Genomic DNA, 24,851 nt, shown 5'->3' with positions numbered 1-24,851 from the left:
TAGAATGTCTAGGAATGATCTGAACAAGAAACACACAAGATCTATATGTAGAAAACTATAAACACTCACTGAAGTAGGTGGTGACAAAGGGATAGACTCTGTTCCTAGAGAATGGGAGCATCAGCAGAAGGCCCTCACCCTGCCAGTTATAAAGAACCAACACTTCCATGCAGACTTCAAGGATCTCGTTCTTTCTGCCCTCCTTTATCGTGAATTCCCTCATCTCTTAATATAATCATCTACCACAGTGTTACTTTCATATATGGACTTGGAGGTCTCTGGCTATTTTATGAGTATGTATCTTCCCAGTTAAATGATAAGACAAATAAAAGCAAGGACTATCTCTATTTACAACTTTTCCATTTAATGAAGTTTGCGGGTATGAACAAAGCAGGGCGGGAAGGGCATCGAGTGCCCACCACCAGCAGCTGTATCAGCGGCCAGAGCAATCACTCTGCCACACATTGTTCATTAGTTGGGGGTATGTTGTTAGCTGGGCTCGTGCTCCATTCTGTGATATTCTGTGAACATCAGTAACACCCTCAGTCTGAAAAGTGTAAAAGGAGTGAGTATCTTTAAAATGCTTCAAAAAAGAGACACACAATTATGATGGAAACAAAAGTAGAAATGATCTTTCAAAACTGAAAGTGGTGAGAAGAGGCCAAATGTTGCAGAGGGCTTGTGGCAGAGCAGGAAGAATTCTTGAAGCCAAAGACTGAACAGTGATCAAAAAGGAAAGAACAAGGATTGGTGAGATGGAAAAAGGCAACTATCAGAGGTTGGGCTAAATGTTAGCAGCAATAAACAGTGTTCTTTGGCCTAAGCTTTGTTAATTCTGGTGAAGGCCAGGAGTTTATGAGTGAACTTGAGCTTAAGCATGCTGAAAGCTGTGGATGAGTTTGCTGGAAGGCAAGGGGGGCTCCACAGGTCAGGGCCCATCCAAATCAGCAAAACATCAAATGGCTGGACAGGTGTGGCAAACGAAGGTACTATAGACATAGGAGCTCCACATTTGGGGGAAAATGTTGAATAGAATGTAAGAAAGAGAAGTATTCTGGTTTTAAAGCTTTGAGGGGCCCACATATGTTTTTATTTCTGGAGATGTAGCTAGAGACTGGCAGCTCAAACCTCACTTAGTCACTTTGGACTTATGAGAAAATGGGACGTACGAATAGGCTTCTAGAACTTAAGGTCTTCATAAATGGAATGGCTTCATAGAGTGCTGTATGTGTAGTTAATTACACAAATATTTATTGCACATCTCCTCTGTGATGAACACTTTCACATAAATTGACTAATTTATTCACCCAATAACTTTGTCAGGTAGATATCACCACTATCACCAGTTTATGGGTGTGGAAACGGAATCTCAGAGAATGGCAAAGGTGGGACCTTTTGATTCCAAGACTATATTTTACCTCTCTATTCCTGCCTCCTTGTGTTGACTGAATGAATGAATGAATAACCCAGTGCTAACATAGATCATAATTCTGCCTATGTTTCACACCGTTAAAAATGGCTTGGTTTCTCAATGCATGTCTGTTGTTTTATATAATGTCATCAATACATATAATACATATAATATCAGCATTGTTACTTTATGTAATATCACAAGTCCCACTGTTGTGTGTCTCTCTTCTGACCTTCAAAATACCTCCAGGGACATAGGAGGGGCATGGGGCATCGAGAAGCACTGTTTGGAGTGGTTTCAATGAGTACATAACAAAGCCAAACAGCACACCACGTGAGGGTTACTTTTCAATATGCATCCTTGATGCAACTCACCCTGTAGTGCAGCGTTGTGGTTGAGAGCCCTTCCTTGTCTCTGGACATCCTTTGTACCGATAAAGAATAGAGAAAATGGCTGAGAGTTCAACTCAGGTTTGTTCAGCAGGGGTTTAATTTCTCCAGTGCTCCTGTGTAAATTGTGTCAATAGCATAACCTCATATCTCTCTACCTAATCATTCTATGACACATTTAATAGGATATAACATGGTGAGATGGGGACTTAGGAATTAGAATAAATTATGTCAAAGGAAAAGCTCCCTGGTAGCTCTGACATGACAGACTCTATAATGACTAATCTAAATATTCATTTTGGGTAATGGAACAGCTACCAACAAATTCATTACTTAAGGCAATATTTTCACTTCAACTGTCAACAGATAAGGGGTCTCCATAATCCATTACCATCAGCAGTTTGTATCAGTAAGAGAGAAAATGTACTTGAATTTCACAAATATGTATGCATCACACTCTTTCGATCTTAAAAAGGGAGTCAGCCTCATTCAAAATTTTTACAAAATAGCTGTCACAAGAACATAAAATTTGCAAATCATTTCATGGCAAGGACCACCAGTTGGACGGTAAGTAATGGATCTGTTTCCAGTTAACTAGTCTATTTCTTACCTCATAAATGTATTTATTTAATTTACTTATGTTTGGCTGCGTTGGGTCTTTGTTGCTGCGAGCAGGCTTTCTCTAGTTGCAGCGAGTGGGGGCTACTCTTCGTTGCTGTGCACGGGCTTTCTCTAGTTGCGGCGAGCTGGGGCTACTCTTCGTTGCGGTGCGCGGGCTTCTCATTGCGGTGGCTTTTCTTGTTGCGGAGCACTTTCAATATATGCACTGGTGGCTTCAGATGCCTCTTGTTTAAGGAACTTCTCCTTTGTTACTCTCTTTCTAGCTTAATATTACTCTCCAAATAAATATGGAAAGTAGCTGGAGTAATAACTAGAGAATCGTGCATGAAGCAAAACAGCACTAAAATGACTATTATTATCTATGTCATAATATATCCCAGCTCAGGCCATTGAGGAGAGTAAGAACAAGACGTATGTAACATGCCTCATGTATTAATTTGCCTGTCTAGACATCAGATTCATTTGTGACTGTACTACCTTCTTGTTCCATGAGAGGCAGGAGGGTTCTGGGAAGAAAAGTAGGCTTTGTCACCTCACTTTGTCAGATATCTCTCTTCAGCAACAAAAAAAGGAAGAGAGATCAAGAGATGGTATCTTTGTTATTTGGCCAATGGTAGATTTAGAGTTACGGGGAAAATAATTGTATGTCTCTCTTAAAGGTCAACTGGCCAAAAACAAATGAACACATGTATAGCCTCACTAGTAATCAAAGATTTGCAAATTCATTATGACAATGAGTATCAAAAGCTGAGAGTTTTACATATTTTTTGACTCAGCAATTCTGACTTTAGTCAAAGGAAAGTATCATAGCTATGGTCAAAGATTTATGCACTAAGTTGTTTATTCACAGCTTTGTTATAATAATTTTTAAAGAGGTGGAAATCCTTCATTGTTCATCAGAAATAATTATGATACATCTTCACAATGAGATACTAAGCAGGCATTAAAACTGGAAAGACTTCACCGTATTCTCTTAAGTGAAAACTGCAGATTATAAAATAAGAGGCAGAGTTCTGCTTCTATTTAGGATGTAGAAAGTCCTAAGAGAATGCTGTTTCCATCCGCATGATGAGAAAAAGCTGAGTATTTACAAAATAATTTTTCTTGAGCCCATCAGAGAGTGAGGTCACAAGGCAACCAGGTAAACTGAATTCCAAGGAGTGGTAAGTCCATCCATGAGCTGCCTCACTTTTGGCAGAACACAAGCCAGAGAGGTGATCACCATATAAGTAGCTAAGCATTTAACACATCCTTAAAGGTCAAGTGTGGGTTAGTGTGCCAATGTGGAATAGCTTAGAGCCTCAGACACAGAGAGTTTGCACCCACTCTCAAGCTCTTTTCTACAGACGTCCACTGGGTGTTCACAAAAAAGGTTAGAGGTAAAGTAACAGACTGGAGAGAGGCCCCATCCACTGCACAGACATGCAGGAGGTGACACAGACATGCAGCTGCTGCTGGGAGACAAGCCAGCCTCGCCTTCTTCCCCAGAGCCTCCTTTTGAAAAGCAAAAATCTTAAGCAGCTGGGGAAGGGCAGAAAACCCTCTGGCCTCCAGGACCAGACAAAAGTCCATTGCTTCTGGGAGAAGAATAGAAGCAAAACCTGCTTGTCTCTGAGGGAGGAGTAGGAAACTCTCTGACCCCAGACATAAGCAAAGACTCATTGCTGATGAGGGAAAGGTGGAAGCAAAAACTTCTGCCCACTGGCTTATGCCCAGGATCCTGCACTGCTCCAAAGCAAGTCTCCTACTGTGCAGAGAGGCAGGAATGCTCAGAAAGCCTTAACCCCAAGGTTCAGGCACTCAGGGCTTGCCTAAGACTGATACAAGGCCAGAACAACAAAGAAACCCCATACCTCTACAACAAGCCATGCCCAGAGAAACAAACAACAGAAGTGCTCTCCCCCATTCCTCACGCCTTGGGGACATAGTGCAGAGAGAGATCTACTATGTGTGCAGGTGTGCAGAGACAGCTGAAAGCTGAGGGTAAAGCATAAATGCTTAGAAAATTCCTCTGGCACCCCAGGCACTCCACACATGCAGTAACAGGTGCCATCCGCTGAAGTTTGTGGTGCACTGAAGGTAATCATAGCAACAACAAAACCCAAACCCAGCTCACCATCTTATTCACTGACTCTACCTCCAACCTCTGCCACCCCGTCAAAAACACTGATAGCCTGAAGAAGAGAGTGAGAAAAAAAGGTCAAAAATAATTTGAAGAGATAACAACTAAGAATTTTCAAAAATTAATGAAAGATAACTCACAGTTCCAAGAACCCCAAAGAATCTCAAGAAGGATAGCACTGTCCCTGCTCCACTCCAAATGAAAAGAACCAAACCTCGAGGAGACTGGTTCAAGATGGTGGAGTAGAAGGACATGCTCTAACTCCCTCTTGAGAGAGCACAGGTATCACAACTAACTGCTGAACAATCATTGACAGGAAGAAAATGGAACTCACCAAAGGAGATACCCCACATACAAAGACAAAGGAGATGCCACAATGAGACGGTAGGAGGGGCACAATCACAACAAAATCAAATCCCATAACTGCTAAGGGGGGTGACTCACAAACTGGAGAACAATTATACCACAGAAGTCCACCCACTACAGTGAAGGTTCTGAGCCCCATATCAGGCTTCCCAACCTGGGGGTCTGGCAATGGGAGGAGGAAATCATAGAGAATCAGACGTTGAAAGCTAGTGGGATTGAACTGCAGGACTTCAACAGGACTGGGGGAAACAGAGACTCCACTCACGGAGGGCAAACACAAAGTAGTGTGTACATCAGGACCCGGGGGAAGGAGCAGTGACCCCAGGGGAGACTGAACCAGACCTACCTGCTAGTGTTGGAGGGTCTCCTGCAGAGGTAGGGGGTGGCTGTGGCTCACCGTGAGGACAAGGACACTGGCAGCAGAAGTTCTGGGAAGTACTTGGTGTGAGTCCTCCCAGAGTCCGTCATTAGCCCCACCAAAGAGCCGGGTAGGCTCCAGTGTTCAGTCGCCTCAGGCCAAACAACCAACAGGGAGGGAACCCAGCCCCACCCATTAGCAGACAAGAGGATTAAAGTTTTACTGAGATCTTCCCACCAGAGGAACAGCCAGCTCTACCCACCACCAGTCCCTCCCTTCAGGAAACTTGCACAAACCTCTTAGATAGCCTCATCCACCAGAGGACAGACAGCAGAAGCAAGAAGAACTACAATCCTGCAGCCCATGGAACAAAAACCACACTCACAGAAAGACAGACAAGATGAAAAGGCAGAGGGCTATGTACCAGATGAAGGAACAAGATAAAACCCCAGAAAAACAACTAAATGAAGTGGAGATAGACAACCTTCCAGAAAAAGAATTCAGAATAATGATAGTGAAGATGATCCAGGACCTTGGAAAAAGAATGGAGGCAAAGATCAAGAAGATGCAAGAAATGTTTAACAAAGACCTAGAAGAATTAAAGAATAAACACCTAGAAGAATTAAAGAACAAACAAAGATGAACAATACAATAACTGAAACGAAAAATACACTAGAAGGAATCAATAGTAGAATAACTGAGGCAGAAGAACAGATAAGTGACCTGGAGGACAGAATGGTGGAATTCACTGCTGTGGAACAGAATAAAGAAAAAAGAATGAAAAGAAATGAAGACAGCAGAAGAGACCTCTGGGACAATATTAAATGCAGCAACATTCACATTATAGGGGTCCCAGAAGAAGAGAGAGAGAAAGGACCCGAGAAAATATCTGAAGAGATTATAGTCAAAAACTTCCCTAACATGGGAAAGGAAGTAGCTACCCAAGTCTAGGAAGTGCAGAGACTCCCAGGCAGGATAAACCAAAGGAGAAACATGCTGAGAAACATAGTAATCAAATTGGCAAAAATTAAAGACAAAGAAAAATTATTGAAAGCAGCAAGGGAAAAATGACAAATAACATACAGCGGAACTCCCATAAGGTTAACAGCTGATTTCTCAGAAGAAACTGTACAAGCCAGAAGGGAGAGGCATGACATATTTAAAGTAATGAAAGGGAAGAACCTACAACCAAGATTACTCTACCCAGCAGGGATCTCATTCTGATTTGATGGAGAAATCAAAAGCTTTACAGACAAGCAAAAGCTAAGAGAATTCAGCACCACCAAACCAGCGCTACAACAAATGCTAAAGGAACTTCTCTAAGTGGGAAACACAAGAGAAGAAAAAGACCTACAAAAACAAATGCAAAACAATTGAGAAAATGGTAATAGGAACATACATATCGATAATTACCTTAAATGTGAATGGATTAAATGTTCCAACCAAAAGACACAGGCTTGATAAATGGATACAAAAACAAGACCCATATATATGCTGTCTACAAGAGACCTACTACAGATCTAGGGACACATACAGACTGAAAGTGAGGGGGTGGAAAAAGATATTCTATGCAAATGGAAATCAAAAGAAAGCTGGAATAGCAATACTTAGATAAAATTTTATCAGATAAAATAGACTTTAAAATAAAGAATGTTACAAGAGACAAAGAAGGACCCTACATAATTATCAAAGGATCCATCCAAGAAGAAGATATAACAATTATAAATATATATGCACCCAACATAGGAGTACCTCAATACATAAGGCAACTGCTAACAGCTATAGAAGAGGAAATCAACAGTAACACAGTAATAGTGGGGGACTTTAACACCTCACTTACACTGATGGCAGGATCATCCAAACAGAAAATTTATAAGGAAACACAAGCTTTAAATGACACAATGCACCAGAAAGATTTAATTGATATTTATAGGACATTCCATTCAAAAACAGCAGATTACACTTCCTTCTCCAGTGCGCATGGAACATTCTCCAGGATAGATCACATCCTGCGTCACAAATCAAGCCTCAGTAAATTTAAGAAAGTTGAAATCATATCAAGCATCTTTTCTGACCACAACGCTCTGAGATTAGAAATCAATTACAGGGAAAAAAACGTAAAAAACACAAACACATGGAGGCTAAACAATACGTTACTAAATAACCAAGAGATCACTGAAGAAATCAAAAAGGAAATCAAAAAATACCTAGAGACAAATGACAATGAAAACATGACGATCCAAAACCTATGGGATGCACCAAAAGCAGTTCTAAGAGGGAAGTTTATAGCAATACAATCCTACTTCAAGAAACAACAAACATCTCAAATAAACAATCTAAACTTATACCTAAAGGAACTAGGGAAAGAAGAACAAACAAAACCCAAAGTTAGCAGAAGGAAAGAAATCATAATGATCAGAGCAGAAATAAATGAAATAGAAACAAAGAAAAAAATAGCAAAGGTCAATAAAACTAAAAGCTTGTTCTTTGAGAAGATAAACAAAATGGATAAACCATTAGCCAGACTCATCAGGAAAAAGAGGGAGAAGACTCAAATCAATAAAATTAGAAATGAAAAAGGAGAAGTTACAACAGACACCGCAGAAATACAAAGCATCCCAAGAGACTACTATAAGCAACTCTATGCCAGTAAAATGGAAAACCTGGAAGAAATGGACACATTCTTAGAAAAGTATAACCTTCCAAGAGTGAACCAGGAAGAAATAGAAAATATGAACAGAAGAATCACAGGTAATGAAATTGAAAATTTGTTTAATAATCTTCCAACAAACAAAAGTCCAGGACCAGATGGCTTCACAGGGGAATTCTATCAAACATTTAGAGACGAGCTAACACTCATCCTTCTCAAACTCTTCCAAAAAATTTCAGAGGAAGGAACACTCCCAAACTCATTTTATGAGGCCACCATCACCCTGATACCAAAACCAGACAAAGGTACTACAAAAAAAGAAAATTACAGACCAATATCACTGATGAATATAGATGCAAAGTCCTCAGCAAAATACTGGCAAACAGAATCCAGCAACACATAAAAAGGATCATACACCATGATCAAGTGGGATTTATCCCAGGGATGCAAGGATTCTTCAATATACGCAAATCAATCAATGTGATACACCATATTAACAAATTGAAGAATAAAGACCATATGATCATCTCAATAGATGCAGAAAAACGTTTTGACAAAATTCAACACCCATTTATGATAAAAACTCTACAGGAAGTGGGCATAGAGGGAACCTACGTCAACATAATAAAGGCCATATACGACAAATCCACAGCAAATATCATTTTCAATGGTGAAAAACTGAAAGCATTTACTCTAAGATCAGGAACAAGACAAGGATGACGACTCTTGCCACTATTATCCAACATAGTTTTGGAAGTCCTAGCCATGGCAATCAGAGAAGAAAAAGAAATAAACGAATACAAATTGGAAAAGAAAAAGTAAAACTGTCACTGTTGGCAGATGACATGATACTATACATACAGAATCCTAAAGATGCCATCAGAAAACTACTAGAGCTAATCAATGAATTTGGTAAAGTTGCAGGATACAAAATTAATGCACAGAAATCTCTTGCATTCCTATATATTAATGATGAAAAATCTGAAAGAGAAATTAAGGAAACACTCCCATTTACCATTGCAACAAAAAGAATAAAATACCTAGGAATAAACATACCTAGGGAGACAAAAGACCTGTATGCAGAAAACTATAAGACACTGATGAAAGAAATTAAAGATGATACCAACAGATGGAGAGATAGACCATGCTCTTGGAGTGGAAGAATCAACATTGTGAAAATGACTATACTACCTAAAGCAATCTACAGATTCAATGCAATCCCTATCAAATTACCAATGGCATTTTTGCAGAACTAGGACAAAAATCTTAAAATTTGTTTGGAGACACAAAAGACCCCGAATAGCCAAAGCAGTCTTAAGGGGAAAATACGGAGCTGGAGGAATCAGACTCCCTGACTTCAGACTATACTACAAAGCTACAGTAATCAAGACAATATGGTACTGGCACAAAAACAGAAATATAGATCAATGGAACAGGATAGAAAGCCCAGAGATAAACCCACACACCTGTGGTCAACTAATCTATGACAAAGGAGGCAAAGATATACAATGGAGAAAAGACAGTCTCTTCAATAAGTGGTGCTGGGAAAACTGGACAGCTACACGTAAAAGAATGAAATTAGAACACTCCCTAACACCATACACAAAAATAAATTCAAAATGGATTAGAGACCTAAATGTAAGACCAGACACTATAAAACTCTTAGAGGAAAACATAGGAAGAACACTCTTTGACATAAATCACAGCAAGATCTTTTTTGATCCACCTCCTACAGTAATGGAAATAAAAACAAAAATAAACAAATGGGACCTAATGAAACTTCAAAGCTTTTGCCCAGCAGAGGAAACCATAAACAAGACGAAAAGACAACCCTCAGAATGGGAGAAAATATTTGCAAATGCATCAATGGACAAAGGATTAATCTCCAAAATATATAAACAGCTCATGCAGCGCAATATTAAAAAAGTAAACAACCCAATGCAAAAATGGCAGAAGACATAAATAGACATTTCTCCAAGGAAGACATACAGATGGACAAGAAGCACATGAAAAGCTGCTTAACATCACTAATTATTAGAGAAATGCAAATCAAAACTACAGTGAGGTATCACCTCGCACTAGTTAGAATGGGCATCATCAGAAAATCTACAAACAACAAATGCTGGAGAGGGTGTGGAGAAAAGCAAACCTTCTTGCACTGTTGGTGGGAATATAAATTGATACAGCCACTATGGAAACCAGTATGGAGGTTCCTTAAAAAGCTAAAAGTAGAATTACCATATGATCCAGCAATCCCACTACTGGGCATATACCCGGAGAAAACCATAACTCAAAAAGACACATGCACCCCAATGTTCATTGCAGCACTATTTACAATTGCCAGGACATGGAAGCAACCTAAATGCCCATCGACAGATGAATGGATAAAGAAGATGTGGTACATATATACAATGGAATATTACTCAGTTATAAAAAAGGACGAAATTGGGTCATTTGTAGAGACTTGGGTGGGTCTAGATACTGTCACACAGAGTGAAGTAAGTCAGAAAGAGAAAAACAAATATCGTATATTAACACATTTATATGGAACCTAGAAAAATGGTACCGATGAACCAGTTTTCAGGGCAGAAATAGAGACACAGATGTAGAGAGCAAACGTATGGACACCAGTGAGGGAAAGTGGCGGGGGTGGGTGGTGGTCGTGTGATGAGTGGGGGATTGGGATTGACATATATACGCTAATATGTATAAAATGGATAAGTAATAAGAACCTGCTGCATAAAAAAATAAATTAAATAAAATTCTAAAATTCAAAAAAAAAAACAACAACAAACAAACCTCAGAGTCAAAGTGCTGAAAACCAAAGATAAAGAAAAAAATCTTGAACGTAGTGAGAAGAAACAATACATGCAGAGGAATAATGCTAAGAATCCCAGCAGACTCCTCAGATCCTATGCAAGGCAAGATTGACATCTTATCATTCTGAAAGAAAAACGCTGCTAATCCAGAATTTTATGTCCAGTAAAAATACCTTTCAAAGATGAAGATAAAATAAAGACCTTTAGACAAACAGAAGTTGAGAATTTATTGCCAATAAACCTGTGCTACAAGAAATGGTAAAGGAAGTTCTTCAGGAAGGATGATATCAAATGGAAATTAGGATACGCACACACACACACACACACACACACACACACACATAATAAAGAGGCTGGAAAGGAAATAATTAAGGTAAATATTAAATATGTTTTTTCTTATTTTAATAGTATATAGAGTATGAATATATTTTTGTAGAAAGAAAACATAGCATGATTCATTTAAAAAAGTTTAGAAGGTTATACATCAAAAATTTAATTTTCAAGAGCTCAGAGATTAGAGAAATTTTGTAAGGTAATTGTTAGAAAAAATAATAACTAGAAAATGAATTTTCTGTTATGAAAAACTTTTTCCACATTTTTTGCTCTATTATATGGTAAAGAAGAGACAAAGAAAAGGCAAAAGGAGTCTTTTTCTCTGATGCATAAGCCAATTGTAATAGATCTAACTTTTTAGAGAATAGATAAGGATTAAACAGAAGTTTCTTATAAGGGTTGTTGTCTACTGGCTGAAGCTTTGGGGCTGGAACCTTATATATGACTTGAAGAACTGTTTATTCCGAGAAAATATTAAAACACTATTCTCTACGTGGTCTAGAAAGAGAGCCAGGAATTGATAATGTCTAAATATTAGTGAGACTGATATCTACTTGCACCAAAATGTCTTTCATTTTGTCAAACTAATCTTTCAAATGTCATTCGAATCTTGCTTTGACTTCTATATAATTATTTAAAATTTACATGAAAACTAGCTAAGATTTCTTCTCAGTTTTGGTAGTAAAATAATATTTTACTAGGGAAAGAATAATTTAGTGCAAACACATACTATTTTTTTTTTGACTTGGTTAATCAAAGCCATGCGGAGCCAGAATCTTTAGAATTCAAGTCCAGAATCCAGGTACCATCATCTACATGACAGAGTTATTGAAAGGATCAGAGAGAACGTGTGTAAAGACATAATATAAGTACATAGCGGGCAGTTAATAAATGGCAGCTATTATTGGCTACTGAAGTGACTCGAAGATACATGAAGATGCCTTTATTGCCATCAACAATGAAGCCAAGATAACACTTTACAAACAGCAGTTCAAGAATTCATTGACACCTATTGATTAATATGTCTAACATGCTCATGTTTGAAGTATTCAGATTCCAGACATTTGAGAAACTGTCTCCTCATCTTGCCAGGGGAATTTCTCACATAGAAATGGATGGTCAATGTGGGGAAAGAAAAATGATACTAATGAAGTTGATGTATTTTCTGTCTCTCTCTCTCTCTCTCTCTCTCTCTCTCTCTCTCTCTCACACACACACACACACACACACACACACAGAGGCAACTTCCCCCGAAGTCCTATTAGGAAAAGTACCTCTTACAGAGGCAAACAAATGACATTTTGACTTGGAAATTTTTAAAAAGTCAAGATGAGTTCTTGAATTATGTGCCATACTGGTTTCTCCCTTGCCCAAGTTTTTAGCCACTAAAATAGGGAAATTCTGGTGTTGGTGCTGCCACCTCAATATTGAATCATCTCTGTCCTATATCCCAGAGTATCATTCAGCTGTTTGGTTACAGCAGTCTCCTTGAAAAGGCCAAATTTTAGCTTGGAATATTTTACCTCTTCCGTTGACTTTTAACAAAAGGGATCTAATTGAACACAGCTCACATCTATTCTGTTGATTTTTATCAAGTCCTTGGACCTCAGAAATTTAGAGCTTTAACTCCTGTCAACTACAGCTGGATGCAGAGAAAATTATTCAAAGAAAAAATTATTTCATTCTCAAAATTTTTAGAGCCAGGATAAGATGTGACAGTTTTAAGGTGAGGACAGAAGATTCCAGGGCTCAAGCTGTTAACCAAGCGTAGGCTATCCCTCACAAATAAAAGAGAAGATTCAAGGAGAGGAATGTTTACATATACAATGAATGTATGAAAAGAATAAACCAGAGCAAGATGATGGAGTGAGGGAGAATACAAGAGGAAAAAGAACACTCATCTCCCCATCAAGAAAACGCCTAAGCAATAGGCTGAATGGCTTTTGTTCTCTCAAGAAGCTGAGGGAGAGGAAAACATGGAGAACATCAAGGCTTGGAGAATACTGTATGACAGATGAGGGAAAATGTCCTCGTGCAGAGAAGGGTACAGGGAGGAACAAAGCACTCTGGCAGGTAAAGAGACAAAGACAGCAGAGACAAGAGGCAAATCAACAAGAGGAAGTGAACCAAAAACAGCTTCATGGGACAGGGACTGAATAACAGGACAGATGGAACAGGGAGCAGGAAAGCCATCCAGGAGAGACAGAACCAGTCAGGCTGAGGCAGATGCCTGGCGAGGCTTCCTCTCTCACATTCCCAAACCCAAATGGGGGCTCTAGAGAGAAAGAGAAAGCACCATCCAGAATCTGGTTCTCTTGTTCATTGTTCCATCCCCAGTACCTAGAGCCTGGTATGTAGTGGATGCTCAAAACACAGTTGTTGAATTAAAAGTGATACATGCAGGGCTTCCCTGGTGGCGCAGAGGTTGAGACCCCGCCTGCCAATGCAGGGGAAACAGGTTCGTGCCCCGGTCCGGGAAGATCCCACATGCCGCGAAGCGGCTGGGCCCGTGAGCCATGGCTGCTGAGCCTGCACGTCTGGAGGCTGTGCTGCACAGCGGGAGAGGCCACAACAGTGAGAGGCCCGTGTACCGCCAATTAAAAAAAAAAAAGTGATACATGCAGAAAAGGAAAGAAAGCTGGATGCCCTGAGAAACGCCATGCACCACATGGCTTCCATTATTGAGGTGTGAGTGGGCAGAGAGGATGCCAAAGAGCTGGGCTCTACGTACAGCATGGCTGAGTGATGCTCACCCTGAGGACAGTTTGGTTCAGCTGTTGCAGGACCATCAAGGACCCAAGCGAAACAGAAAGTGGTCAAACCAAGAGTAACTGATGAGCAAGGCAGTTGGCAGAGGGTGTTTGTGCTTGAAAGGCCCCACCTCCATGTCTGTCCCCAAATCTCCTCCACATGTTTAGATGTTTGAACGTCTCATTATCCAGAACCTCTCCTTTGGAGGTTATTTCTATAGAGTTTTCCACGAGATACAATTAGCCAACCAATGTGTTCAGCCATTCAAAGTCACTAAATTCTAGACAAGAATTGTTGTATTAACCTAGCAACAGTTAGGGTAGGGCCCCAAGGCAAATGAACTCAGAGTAGGGAGAGACTCCCCAAGACCCAACATGGAACCTGGATCAAAGAGCAATGGATTTGGTCAACAGAGATGGAGTCAAGTTGGTTGTAAGTCCCCAGATGACTCATCCCATCCCCCTAAGGGATCCCCCAAGTGGGAGATGAAGCTGCGAGGGTAGGGAAGTGAAGATGAGTCAGTTGTAGATTTGTCTGGATGCTCTATCCTGGCTATGTGATCGTCCCCAACAGAGAAATACACTTAAGGTTTACACAGACAGGACTGACACAAAGTCATAAGGAGGAAGGTATCACTGAGAGATTTGGTGCTTGTCCTTGAAAATGGAGAAAAAAAAAGACAAATGATAACAGATCAGGTGACAAATTGAAGTGAAATCGGCCTCAAAAAGATTCTAGCCATTCAAGTGCCTTTCTTCCTGAAATGACAAGATTTACATATTTTCATCTCTTCCAAGGGCACCAAAACAAGTGCTTCACTCTTCTGTATCATTCCATCCATTTTCTCTTAGTTTATCCCATCACCATGGTGATGAGGCAAGGACTTTATTTTCCTGTGTCTGGACTACAACGGCATCCTTGTCAGTTACTTCAAAAATGCACGTGTCTGCATGTTACTTCTAGAGGAATTTCTCATCTAAGATGGGAATCAATGGGATAAGCAAAGCATTAGGAGAAACAGCCTCTGGACTCTATCCACATTCTGCCATCTCAGAAAAATTATTTGAGATTCCAGTTTCTGCTCACTAAATGGAGACAGAAAGGCTACTCACTTGCTTAATAACAAAATGTTATAAGACTGAGTAACTTGTGACGGCCAATCATTTTGCTTAAGGCAGAACAATTAAATAACTATGGCAGAGACTACTTACTCCATATCAACTCACCCTTTTTTCCATAGAAACAAAACCAGGATTTTATTCAGGGGTACAATACATCATCCAAGAGACTGCATTTCCTAATTTCCCTTGAGTGCAAATACAGTTAGGTGGATCAGCTGTGAGTGTCTTCTGGGAAAGCTCCCGATAGGAAACTGACTCAATTGAGCAGTGTTAACCCCACCCCACCCCCCACCTTCCTTTTGCATGGAGCTCTAGGGGTAACCTTGGACCTCAGAATGAAAGACTGAAAGTCACATGCTAAGGATGGTGGAGCAGAAAGATAAAAGAGGATAGCCTCATCCACCAGAGGGCAGACAGCAGAAGCAAGAAGAACTACAGTCCTGCAGCCTGTGGAACAAAAACCACATTCACAGAAAGACAGACAAGATGAAAGGGCAGAGGGTTATGTACCAGATAAAGGAACAAGATAAAACCCCAGAAAAACAACTAAATGAAGTGGAGATAAGCAACGTTCCAGAAAAAGAATTCAGAATAATGATAGTGAAGATGATCCAGGACCACGGAAAAAGAATGGAGGCAAAGATTGAGAAGATACAAGAAATGTTTAACAAAGACCTAGAGGAAATACAGAAAAAACACATAGAAGAATTAAAGAACAAACAAACAGAGATGAACAATACAATAACTGAAATGAAAACTACACTAGAAGGAATCAATAGCAGAATAAATGAGGCAGAAGAATGGATAAGTGACCTGGAAGACAGAATGGTGGAACTGACTGCTGTGGAACAGAATAAAGAAAAAAGAAATGAAGACAGCCTAAGAGGCCTCTGGGACAACATTAAATGCAACAACATTTGCATTATAGGGGTCCCAGAAGGAGAAGAGAGAGAGAAAGGACCTGAGAAAATATTTGAAGAGATTATAGTTGAAAACCTCCCTAACATGGGAAAGAAAATAGCCACCCAAGTCCAGCAAGTGCAGAGATAAACCCAAGGAGGATACAGGATAAACCCAAGGAGAAACACACCAAGACACATAGTAATCAAACTGACAAAAATTAAAGACAAAGAAAAATTATTGAAAGCAGCAAGGGAAAAACGACAAATAACATACAAGGGAACTCCCATGAGGTTAACAGCTGATTTCTCAGCAGAAACTCTACAGGCCAGAAGGGAGTGGCATGATATAATTAAAGTGATGAAAGGGAAGAACCTACAACCAAGATTCCTCTACCCAGCAAGGATCTCATTCAGATTTGATGGAGAAACCAAAGCTTTACAGACAAGCAAAAGCTAAGAGAATTCAGCACCACCAAACCAGCTCTACAACAAACGCTAAAGGAACTTCTCTAAGTGGGAAACACAAGAGAAGAAAAGCACCTACAAAAACAAACCCAAAACAATTAAGAAAATGGTCATAGGAACATACATATCGATAATTACCTTAAACGTGAATGGATTAAATGCTCCAACCAAAAGACACAGGCTTGCTGAATGGATACAAAAACAAGACCCATATATATGCTGTCTACAAGAGACCCGCTTCAGACCTAGGGACACAAACAGACTGAAAGTGAGGAGATGGAAAAAGATATTCCATGCAAATGGAAATCAAAAGAAAGCTGGAATAGCAATACTCATATCAGATAAAATAGACTTTAAAATAATGTTACAAGAAACAAGGAAGGACCCTACATAATGATCAAGGGATCAATCCAAGAAGAAGATATAACAATTACAAATATATATGCACCCAACATATGAGCACCTCAATACATAAGGCAACTGCTAACAGCTATAAAAGGGGAAATCGACAGTAACACAATAATAGTGGGGGACTTTAACATCTCACTTACACCAATGGACAGATCATCCAAAATGAAAATAAATAAGGAAACAGAAGCTTTAAATGACACAAGAGACCAGATAGATTTAATTGATATTTATAGGACATTCCATCCAAAAACAGCAGATTGCACCTTCTTCTCAAGTGCGCGCGGAACATTCTCCAGGATAGATCACATCTTGGGTCACAAGTCAAGCCTCAGTAAATTTAAGAAAATTGAAATCATATCAGGCATCTTTTCTGACCACAATTCTACGAGATTAGAAATGAATTACAGGGAAAAAAACGTAAAAAACACAAACACATGGAGGCTAAACAATACGTTACTAAATAACCAAGAGATCACTGAAAAAATCAAAGAGGAAATCAAAAAATACCTAGAGACAAATGACAATGAAAACATGATGATCCAAAACCTATGGGATGCAGCAAAAGCAATTCTAAGAGGGAAGTTTATAGCTATACAAGCCTACCTCAAGAAGCAAGAAAGTAAAAGAATCCGGTTCTCTACTGGCCCTGTGCTGCCATAACCTGGACCTCCATGATTCTTTTACATGTGAGAGAAACTAACTTCTATCTTGTTTAAGCCAAACACAATTCCCAACTGACAGACCCACTGTCAACCTTATAAGTAGGCCCTTCTAGGCTCACCCCCAACGTTTGCAGGGCCTAGGCCAAGAGCAGAGGTGGGAGCCCCTAGCTTGTAGCCCAATCCCTTCTCTTCCCAACCCAGCTCTGTCTGCTTTGTGTGGACATCCAAGCCCATGCTTCTAAGTTCATCCCCAGGCCAACACTGCCCCTCGGCCACTCTTCGGGTCTATGGGGCACACACTTCCCTCTAGGAGGACAGAGCCTGGGAAAGGCTGCTGTAGGCTCTGAAAGTGAGCTCAGAGCCACTTGGGCAGGGAATTTTAGGATCCTAGGACCCTAAGGCACAGTCTAGAAGTGGGAGGAGGTTCCAGGTGGCATGCACCTTTGCCCTGTGATCTCTTCGCCCTGCAGGGAGAAGCATGGCCCTTGAAGGCACAGGGGCCAGGGCAGGGACCCGAAATGCCACAGTCTAAATGTGATACCACTGGCTCCTCTCCCTCTCACCTCCTAATGCCTGCCTTTTCATCATTCACAACTTGACAACAGAAAGAAACCTGAAGTAGTCCAGTTAACTACTTGTAACAGCCTTGGTAAAGTTATCTTTTAGAGGAAAAGCCTGGAACTATAGCTTGAACTGTGCTGTTTCCCTGTTACCCTTAATGCTGCTATCTTCTCTCTTTTATGAGACTGTATAATGGAAAGCTGATCAAGCTTGGCTCTCAGGCAAGCTTGTCTTTGGTGAGCTGTCATTAGGATGGCCACGCACTGTGGATCAAGCAACTGCAATACTGGTGCTGGTGTTCTGACTGAAGGAGGAGTCTCCAGATCCTGGGTCCTTCTCATTTACACATCTGCCTGTTTGAGGAAACTCTCCAAGTGTTTACCTGGGTCTCTTTGTACAAACATTGCTCCCTAGGAGGGAGTGGAATCAGCAACAAACCCCGGCCACCAAAACTGGAACAGGGACTTTTGCCCTAGGAGGACTACAGAGAAACGGATGGGAATTGTGACCAGGAGAGGGACTCTCTAAGAGGTGCCACTGAAATGGCCCAGGACTGGGTCCCAAATGAGCTGGGCACCTTTCTCTGTTTCTCAGGAAGCCCCCCACTCAGCCTAGGGTAGCAGGGACTGAGACCTGATATGACAGTGCCACTGCTGATAGGATTGACCACTCCAGCTCCCACCCCTATGTGCAAGGACTTATTCCTTAAGGAATTTATCTCCTCCACATGGTCTGACTGTCAGGACTGGTAACCTGGCTTTATGAACATGAAAAACGCCCAAATGGCCACAGTATCGTTGTGTATCTTGGAAGCTCTCTTCCTTTAGTTCAGTAATTCTAAGCCTCATTTTGGATTATGGATCTCCATGTTCTCTAGGCTGGATAATTACCAAAGGACACGAGTGTCCACCCACACTGCAGAGAACTGTTGTAGCTCCTTTCAGACAATGAGGCATAATCCAAAGGACATTGAGCAAATAATCTGAGATGTAGGTACTTGCTATAGACTGATGTTTGTGTCCCCTCCAGACTTGCATGTTGAAACCTAATCCTCAATGCAGTGAGGGCCTTTGAGAGGTGATTAGGTCATGAGGGTAGAGCCCTCATGAATAAGATTAGGGCCGTTATGAAAGAGAACCCAGAGAGTTCCTTTGCCCCTTCTGCCGTGTGAGGACAGAGCCAGAAGACAGCTATCTATGAACTAGGTAGAGAGCTCTCACCAGACACTGAATCTGCTGGTGCCTTGATCTTGGGCTTCCCAGCCTCCAAAACTGTGAGAAATAAATGTTTGTTGTGTAAGCCACCTAGGCTATAGTATTTTTGTTATAGCAGCCCAAACAGACTGACAGAACTTCTATCCCCAACTTTCTATTTAAATTTCGTTTATTAGTTTTTTCATAGGAAAAATGGAAGGCATGGGTTAACTGATTTGTAAGGTCCCTCCTAGCTCCAAAGTTCAATGGCTCTATATAGTTCTATGAAATGAGAGACATGATAAATATCCTCCTCTCCATCTATTCTACCCTATTATAGCACTCTTCTCTCTAAAGCATAATTGTCTGTAAGTTAATTTGTGGGTTCCCTGCTAGACTGCAAATTCTGGGGGAACTGAGACCAATCTTTAAGGTCGTATCCTCAGCACCGATTTCTAGCAGGACCGCAATGATATATGAGATGATAATATGAGTGAGTGGTTTCTGATAGCTACAATCTCCTTTGGTTACTGGACTGGAAATGAAAGATGTTCTCAGATAACTATTCAAGGAACATGCCGAAATAGCCTTTGTCCTTCTGCCTGCATTTAGTAATAGTCTTTGGATGTAGGTACCATGAGTATACACCTAATGAATCAGATTACCATATTTTTTAAAGGGAAAAGATGAAAAAAAAACTTCCATTTTTTTTGGTCAGAGAAACCATTTTTTTTGGTCAGAGACTATTATTCTCAGTTTGGTTCTCAGGAATAAAACAGAAGATCTTCTGCCTCTTCATCTGAGATCTTCAAATTAATCTAAGGTCTGATTGTCCCAAAGCATTACTAATTGTATAGCAACATCATTTATATCACAAAATTGGAAAAGACATACGTATCCCATCACAGAGTGATGGTTAAATAAACTATGACACTCAAACGGTGAACCCATGCAGCCTTTGATAATGGTGCTTACAAGATAATCTGAAGTTAAAAGTCAAGACATAAAATTACATAAGCAGTATGACTGCCATCATGTAAAATATGTCAAATATACATATAAAATATAGAAGGAGATACTACAGAATCTGAACCGTGGCTGTGTTTGTGTGTTTGGACTGCACATGAGTTTCTTTCTACTTTTCTGAATTTTGCAGATTTTCCTCTTTTACTCTCATGGTGAAAAATCAAAATCAACAAATCATTTAATTGTAAATTGAAAACATCTACTATAAAATTTTGGCTATTGATACTGGTTGTGTCCACCTGAAAGAGCTGTATGGAGGAGCACAGAGAAGACCCTATGGTGAAGCCAACAGAAGCAGGGGGTGGAAAGACAGGGAATCCTCTGGAGTTGCCACTGCCTGTGGAATAAGAGACATTACGGATCTAAGCTCTTACTATATAAATGCCAGACATTTCTCATACATTTTTTTTCATTATGTCCGCATAAAAGCTGTAAGAGATAGGTACTACTCTTATTCCCATTTTACAGCTGGAACTGAGCCTTAGAGCGAGTGTGAGCCTTTGCAACCTGTCCCACCATCCACTGAGGGGAAAATGAGCACATTTCTCAGCCATACTTCCTCTCGTGCAAGGATCTCTTGTGTCAAAGGCACAGCCTCCATTTCCATTATTGGGAGATTCTGTTTGGAATGAGTCCTCAAATGACTCCTGCCTGTCAGTGGAGATGGTGTCCAGTGACCACTTGTTCACCATATTATCTCAAGGCTCTCACCAGAGTGTGATCCCCAAATTGTCCCTCTTTGCACATAAATCCATTGCTTTGGGGCAACGAGCCCATTTATAAATGCTCTCATTGTGGCCAACTTGACAGATCCAGACCAACATGGATAGAGCCTAGGCCAGCTCCCTAGTTAAAACGTGAACCATGGTTGCCCTCCACTTGCCAGCACGATAACAGGCAAGCTTTCACCATGTGCTTGTTGAACATAGATCCACCCTGCAAATGCTGATGGACTGAATATGCTCAGCTGACACCATTAGTGCACACAAGCATTTTGAGGCTCTTTGTTACATGGTCACGTTTTCCCTGCACAGAAACCTACTGGTGTTACCATTTCCAAGGGTTGGGGGAGAGGAGGCCTCACTACAAGAGAATTCAGGGAGAACAGAGCAGGGGACCTGGCGGGAGTCCAGTCCTGTTGAAGTCAAGTGTGTCACTAAAATAAGCAAGTCCTCTCTTTCCTCCTCGCTACCCCAGGGAAACATGAATGAGCAAGCGAGGACAACTACAGAAACATTCCATGAAATCAGTAGTTCAGGTGGGTCTGAAGGAAATGACAAGTGGGCTTAAAGGAAATCCATTTCAAAATCAAGTTCAAATTCAAAACAAATGTGTGAACAGGGGAAAACGTAATGATCAAAAAGGAATGAATTTAAAAATATACATATATATAATAAAAAAAATATTAAAATAAATAAAAAGGAATGAATAAACAGACGGCAATCCTAACAAGAAGACCCAATCGTCAGGGTAAGTGCTATGCGGAGAACTGCTTGGGGATATTACTGCACCCCATTGTGCCCTGTCTCCAGGTCCTGTCGCTCAGGGACAATCGATGGTGTCCGTTCACTTACTTTCTCTGGAACCGGACCACAGGATCAGCCAGCAGGTCGGTGACGTCAAGCTTCCTCCCCTTCTCGATAACATCCCGATGCTTGCGGACAAACAGCCACCCGATATGGGAGAAGAAGAAGCCCCGGCGGGCGTTGTGGGGATCAGCGTCCGTCTCCGAGTACTTGTGGTGGACTCGGTGGTCCCTGGACCACTCGAAGATGTCGTTCTGCAGAGAGAATGCAGACCTGAGTGAAGGGCTAAAACACCCTGGCACCTTCCCCAAAGTTCCTCAGCCTCCCCTCCTCCCGCCCCACCCCCTCCCCTCCTCACTGATTTATACTTGCTCCCACCCTCAACCGCAATCTCTCAACCTCAAGTTCAATCGCTGGGGGTTGGTCTGGGGTGGTTTTCATCCAAACAAGAGTACATCCTCACTTAGTGAGGATCTTAGCTTGTCTTTGGAATGTGCCCACTGCAGGAGGTTCAGCCTTGTTGAGTGAACTAGTGGGGAAACCTGAAGAAAGTTCTGGTTACCGAAGTCTCCTGGGAGATCGTTCATGTCAAGAAGACAGACATCTGCCCTCAAGTTTTGGTGGTCAGAGGAGAGGTGTAACCTTGAGTATGGAACGGGGTTAGTTCTTGGTCTGGCTCTCTCTGCCCTACCTCCCCCGCTTTGATGGAGTTCATGTCCAACACACGGCAAAGAGGAAGTCAGTAAGTAAAAATGCAAAGAGGTACTTCACCAAATCTGTGCAAAATACCGAGGCACAAATAATATTGTTTGAGGACTGCTCTAACAGTGTGTCACAGAAAGGAGGGGAGGGGACTTAGGCTCCTTGTGGAATCTGGTGTACTTGGCCGAATCTACAACGTGGAGAAGCAGCAATGCCTGAGGGGCAGGGGGCACTCACTGGAATCCCAAGAGAGACTCTGGTGCCCAAGGAAGGAGAAGCATCAGAGTCCAGCAGACTCTGCCAAACCCACAGACAGGGTGGGGCTCAGGCACACATGGGGGACCAGCCTGTTGACCCTCTGGTGACGGGAGAGAGTGACAGGAGCTGGAGGTCCTGGGTAAGCTATCAGGGCAGCATTTCAGCTGACACTGTTAATGAAATCTTAGCTGTAGCCATGGGCCAATGAGACCTATAAACTTTCGATGTATACTCAGATTTGTTTTTATCTGATAATGCTTTCAAAGCTTTGAGACGACAAATTAGGTTGGGAAGTAGTGCTTTTGGTAGGAAAATTACAGTTGACCCTTGGACAGCACAGGTTTGAACTGTGCAGGTCCACTTACACACGGATATTTTTCAATAGTACTTCACGGTCTGAGGTTGGTTGAATCTGAGAATGTAAAGGAACTGCAGATAGGAAAGGCCAATGATAAATTATAGATGGATTAACCCCCAAGTTGTTCAAGGGCCAACTATAATCTGAAAATAAAAATAAATATATATAGTGTATAAGCTCTTTTTTTTTAAAAAAAAGGTAATAATGTTTTATACCATACTATTCAGTACTTAGTCATGCTTTCATTAGGAATCTGCCATTTCACAGATATTGGCGTCTTCATGCTGATGAGAAGAGAGAGAACTGTTTTATCCTCAAAGTTTTAACAGTTCTTTTAACCAAAAAATATTTCATGGAGTTTTTTGTCTCTCTGGCTCAACCAGTGCTGCTGGAAGGCAACTCAACCTTGTTCATTTTATAGCACCATTGAAAACTTTTAAAATTTGCTTAACCCTTGGGTAATGGGACAGAAAGAGGGAAGGTAGAAAGACCTTAAGAAGTATATGCTCAGCTTTGAATATAAAGAGGGAAAAATGTGCTTAGCAATCTGTGTAAGGTAAAAATTGTAGCCTGGCTTACTGCGATAAGAAAGAGGTCTTTAAATTTTACCAGTGTGTTGAAACACAGTGGTTGGAAAGAGTGAAAGCATTTATTATTTATAATCACAGAATCTGGAGTCTGGAAGGAATTTCAAATGTCAAGACCACTGCAGCCCAAGGAATAATTTATTACTTTTGCATCCAGTTTATTGCTTTTATTGCAAACCCAACTAAACATAGGAAGGAGGGGGAACACTCTGTCCCTAGTCCACAGATGGCAAAATTAAGGTTTAGAAGACATGTATTCAAGTTCATCTAGTAAGTCAAACCAATAACGGAACAAAGATGGTGCTCCTTCGGTTCTTAGTTCACACTCGTTTCCACAAGATATTTCCCTTATTCTTCAAGTTTAGGGGAGGGAGAGTCTTTTAAAGAGAAAACTCTAAGTGGAGAGTTCCAAAGGGCTAGAAACATTATTCTCATAAAATTAAGCATGATAGAACAACGAAAGAATGATGATGAAGACAAGATGGAACAGAGATATTTCTTTATTTTAATCCCCCTTACCTGAATGCCTTCCAGACAGAAGCTACTTTGAAGCAGTGGAATGAAGCAAGGATTTGGGCCACATTCCAAATAATCGAGCATACAATCGAGCCAAAAATACTTTAAGATGTACTTTAAAAAATCTTTTTTTTTTTAAACTCTAAAGCTGAGTCCAGCGAAAAAGTGACTCAGAGAACAAGATGTAAGACAACAACAGGGCAGAAAGGAAGTAAGATTCACATGGTCATCTCTGGACCCTCTTCTTCCTACTTATCTGCATTTTGCTTCTACCCTGAAGTGATTGGGTGTGGAAGCCAACCTGGGAAGAGCATTTGTGTTTGATGAAAAGGTGTGTGTACCGAGGGTGTGTTTAGTACAGTCAATGTGTGAGGAAGGGAAAGCTGAGGGCCGACAAGAGATGGTGACCTTCCATCAACAAACTGACTTGTCAAGTGTGCGTATTCCGTCTGTCCATGCTCTGCGTGCACATTTTAATAGGGGCATGATGCTGGACTCAGCAGCAATTCCTGAAGCCTAAGTACATACACTTTCTAACAAATCAATTAACAGATGATTCAACTTGCAACTTCGAGTTTGTACTTAATGGTCGGTTCTGGTAGATCACGGTCTTAATACCCCATTGCCTTCAATAGTGGACACTCACCCTGTGTTTATTGATCACTCCTGACAAAGAATTGTTGTGGTGAAAGGAGCTACATTAGTTCTAAGAGCGCTAGCTGTAACTGAGGCACAGGCAGGGG

The 24,851-nt window shown here is 40.9% G+C and overlaps 1 protein-coding gene across 1 annotated transcript in view; it reads right to left on the bottom strand.

The window, feature by feature from the left end:
- Positions 1-24,851, bottom strand: part of SCD5 (stearoyl-CoA desaturase 5) — a 157,688-nt gene that overhangs the window by 32,043 nt on the left and 100,794 nt on the right. Inside the window, exon 3 of the mRNA XM_004282174.3 lies at positions 21,736-21,941. Within this exon, the coding sequence (XP_004282222.1) occupies positions 21,736-21,941 (206 nt within the window). The remainder of the gene's footprint in view (positions 1-21,735; positions 21,942-24,851) is intronic.

Source organism: Orcinus orca, chromosome 4 (assembly GCF_937001465.1).
Source record: "Orcinus orca chromosome 4, mOrcOrc1.1, whole genome shotgun sequence".
Taxonomy (NCBI): Eukaryota; Metazoa; Chordata; class Mammalia; order Artiodactyla; family Delphinidae; genus Orcinus; species Orcinus orca.
Note: the sequence above shows the minus strand (reverse complement) of the source record. Positions and strands in the feature narration are given on the sequence as shown.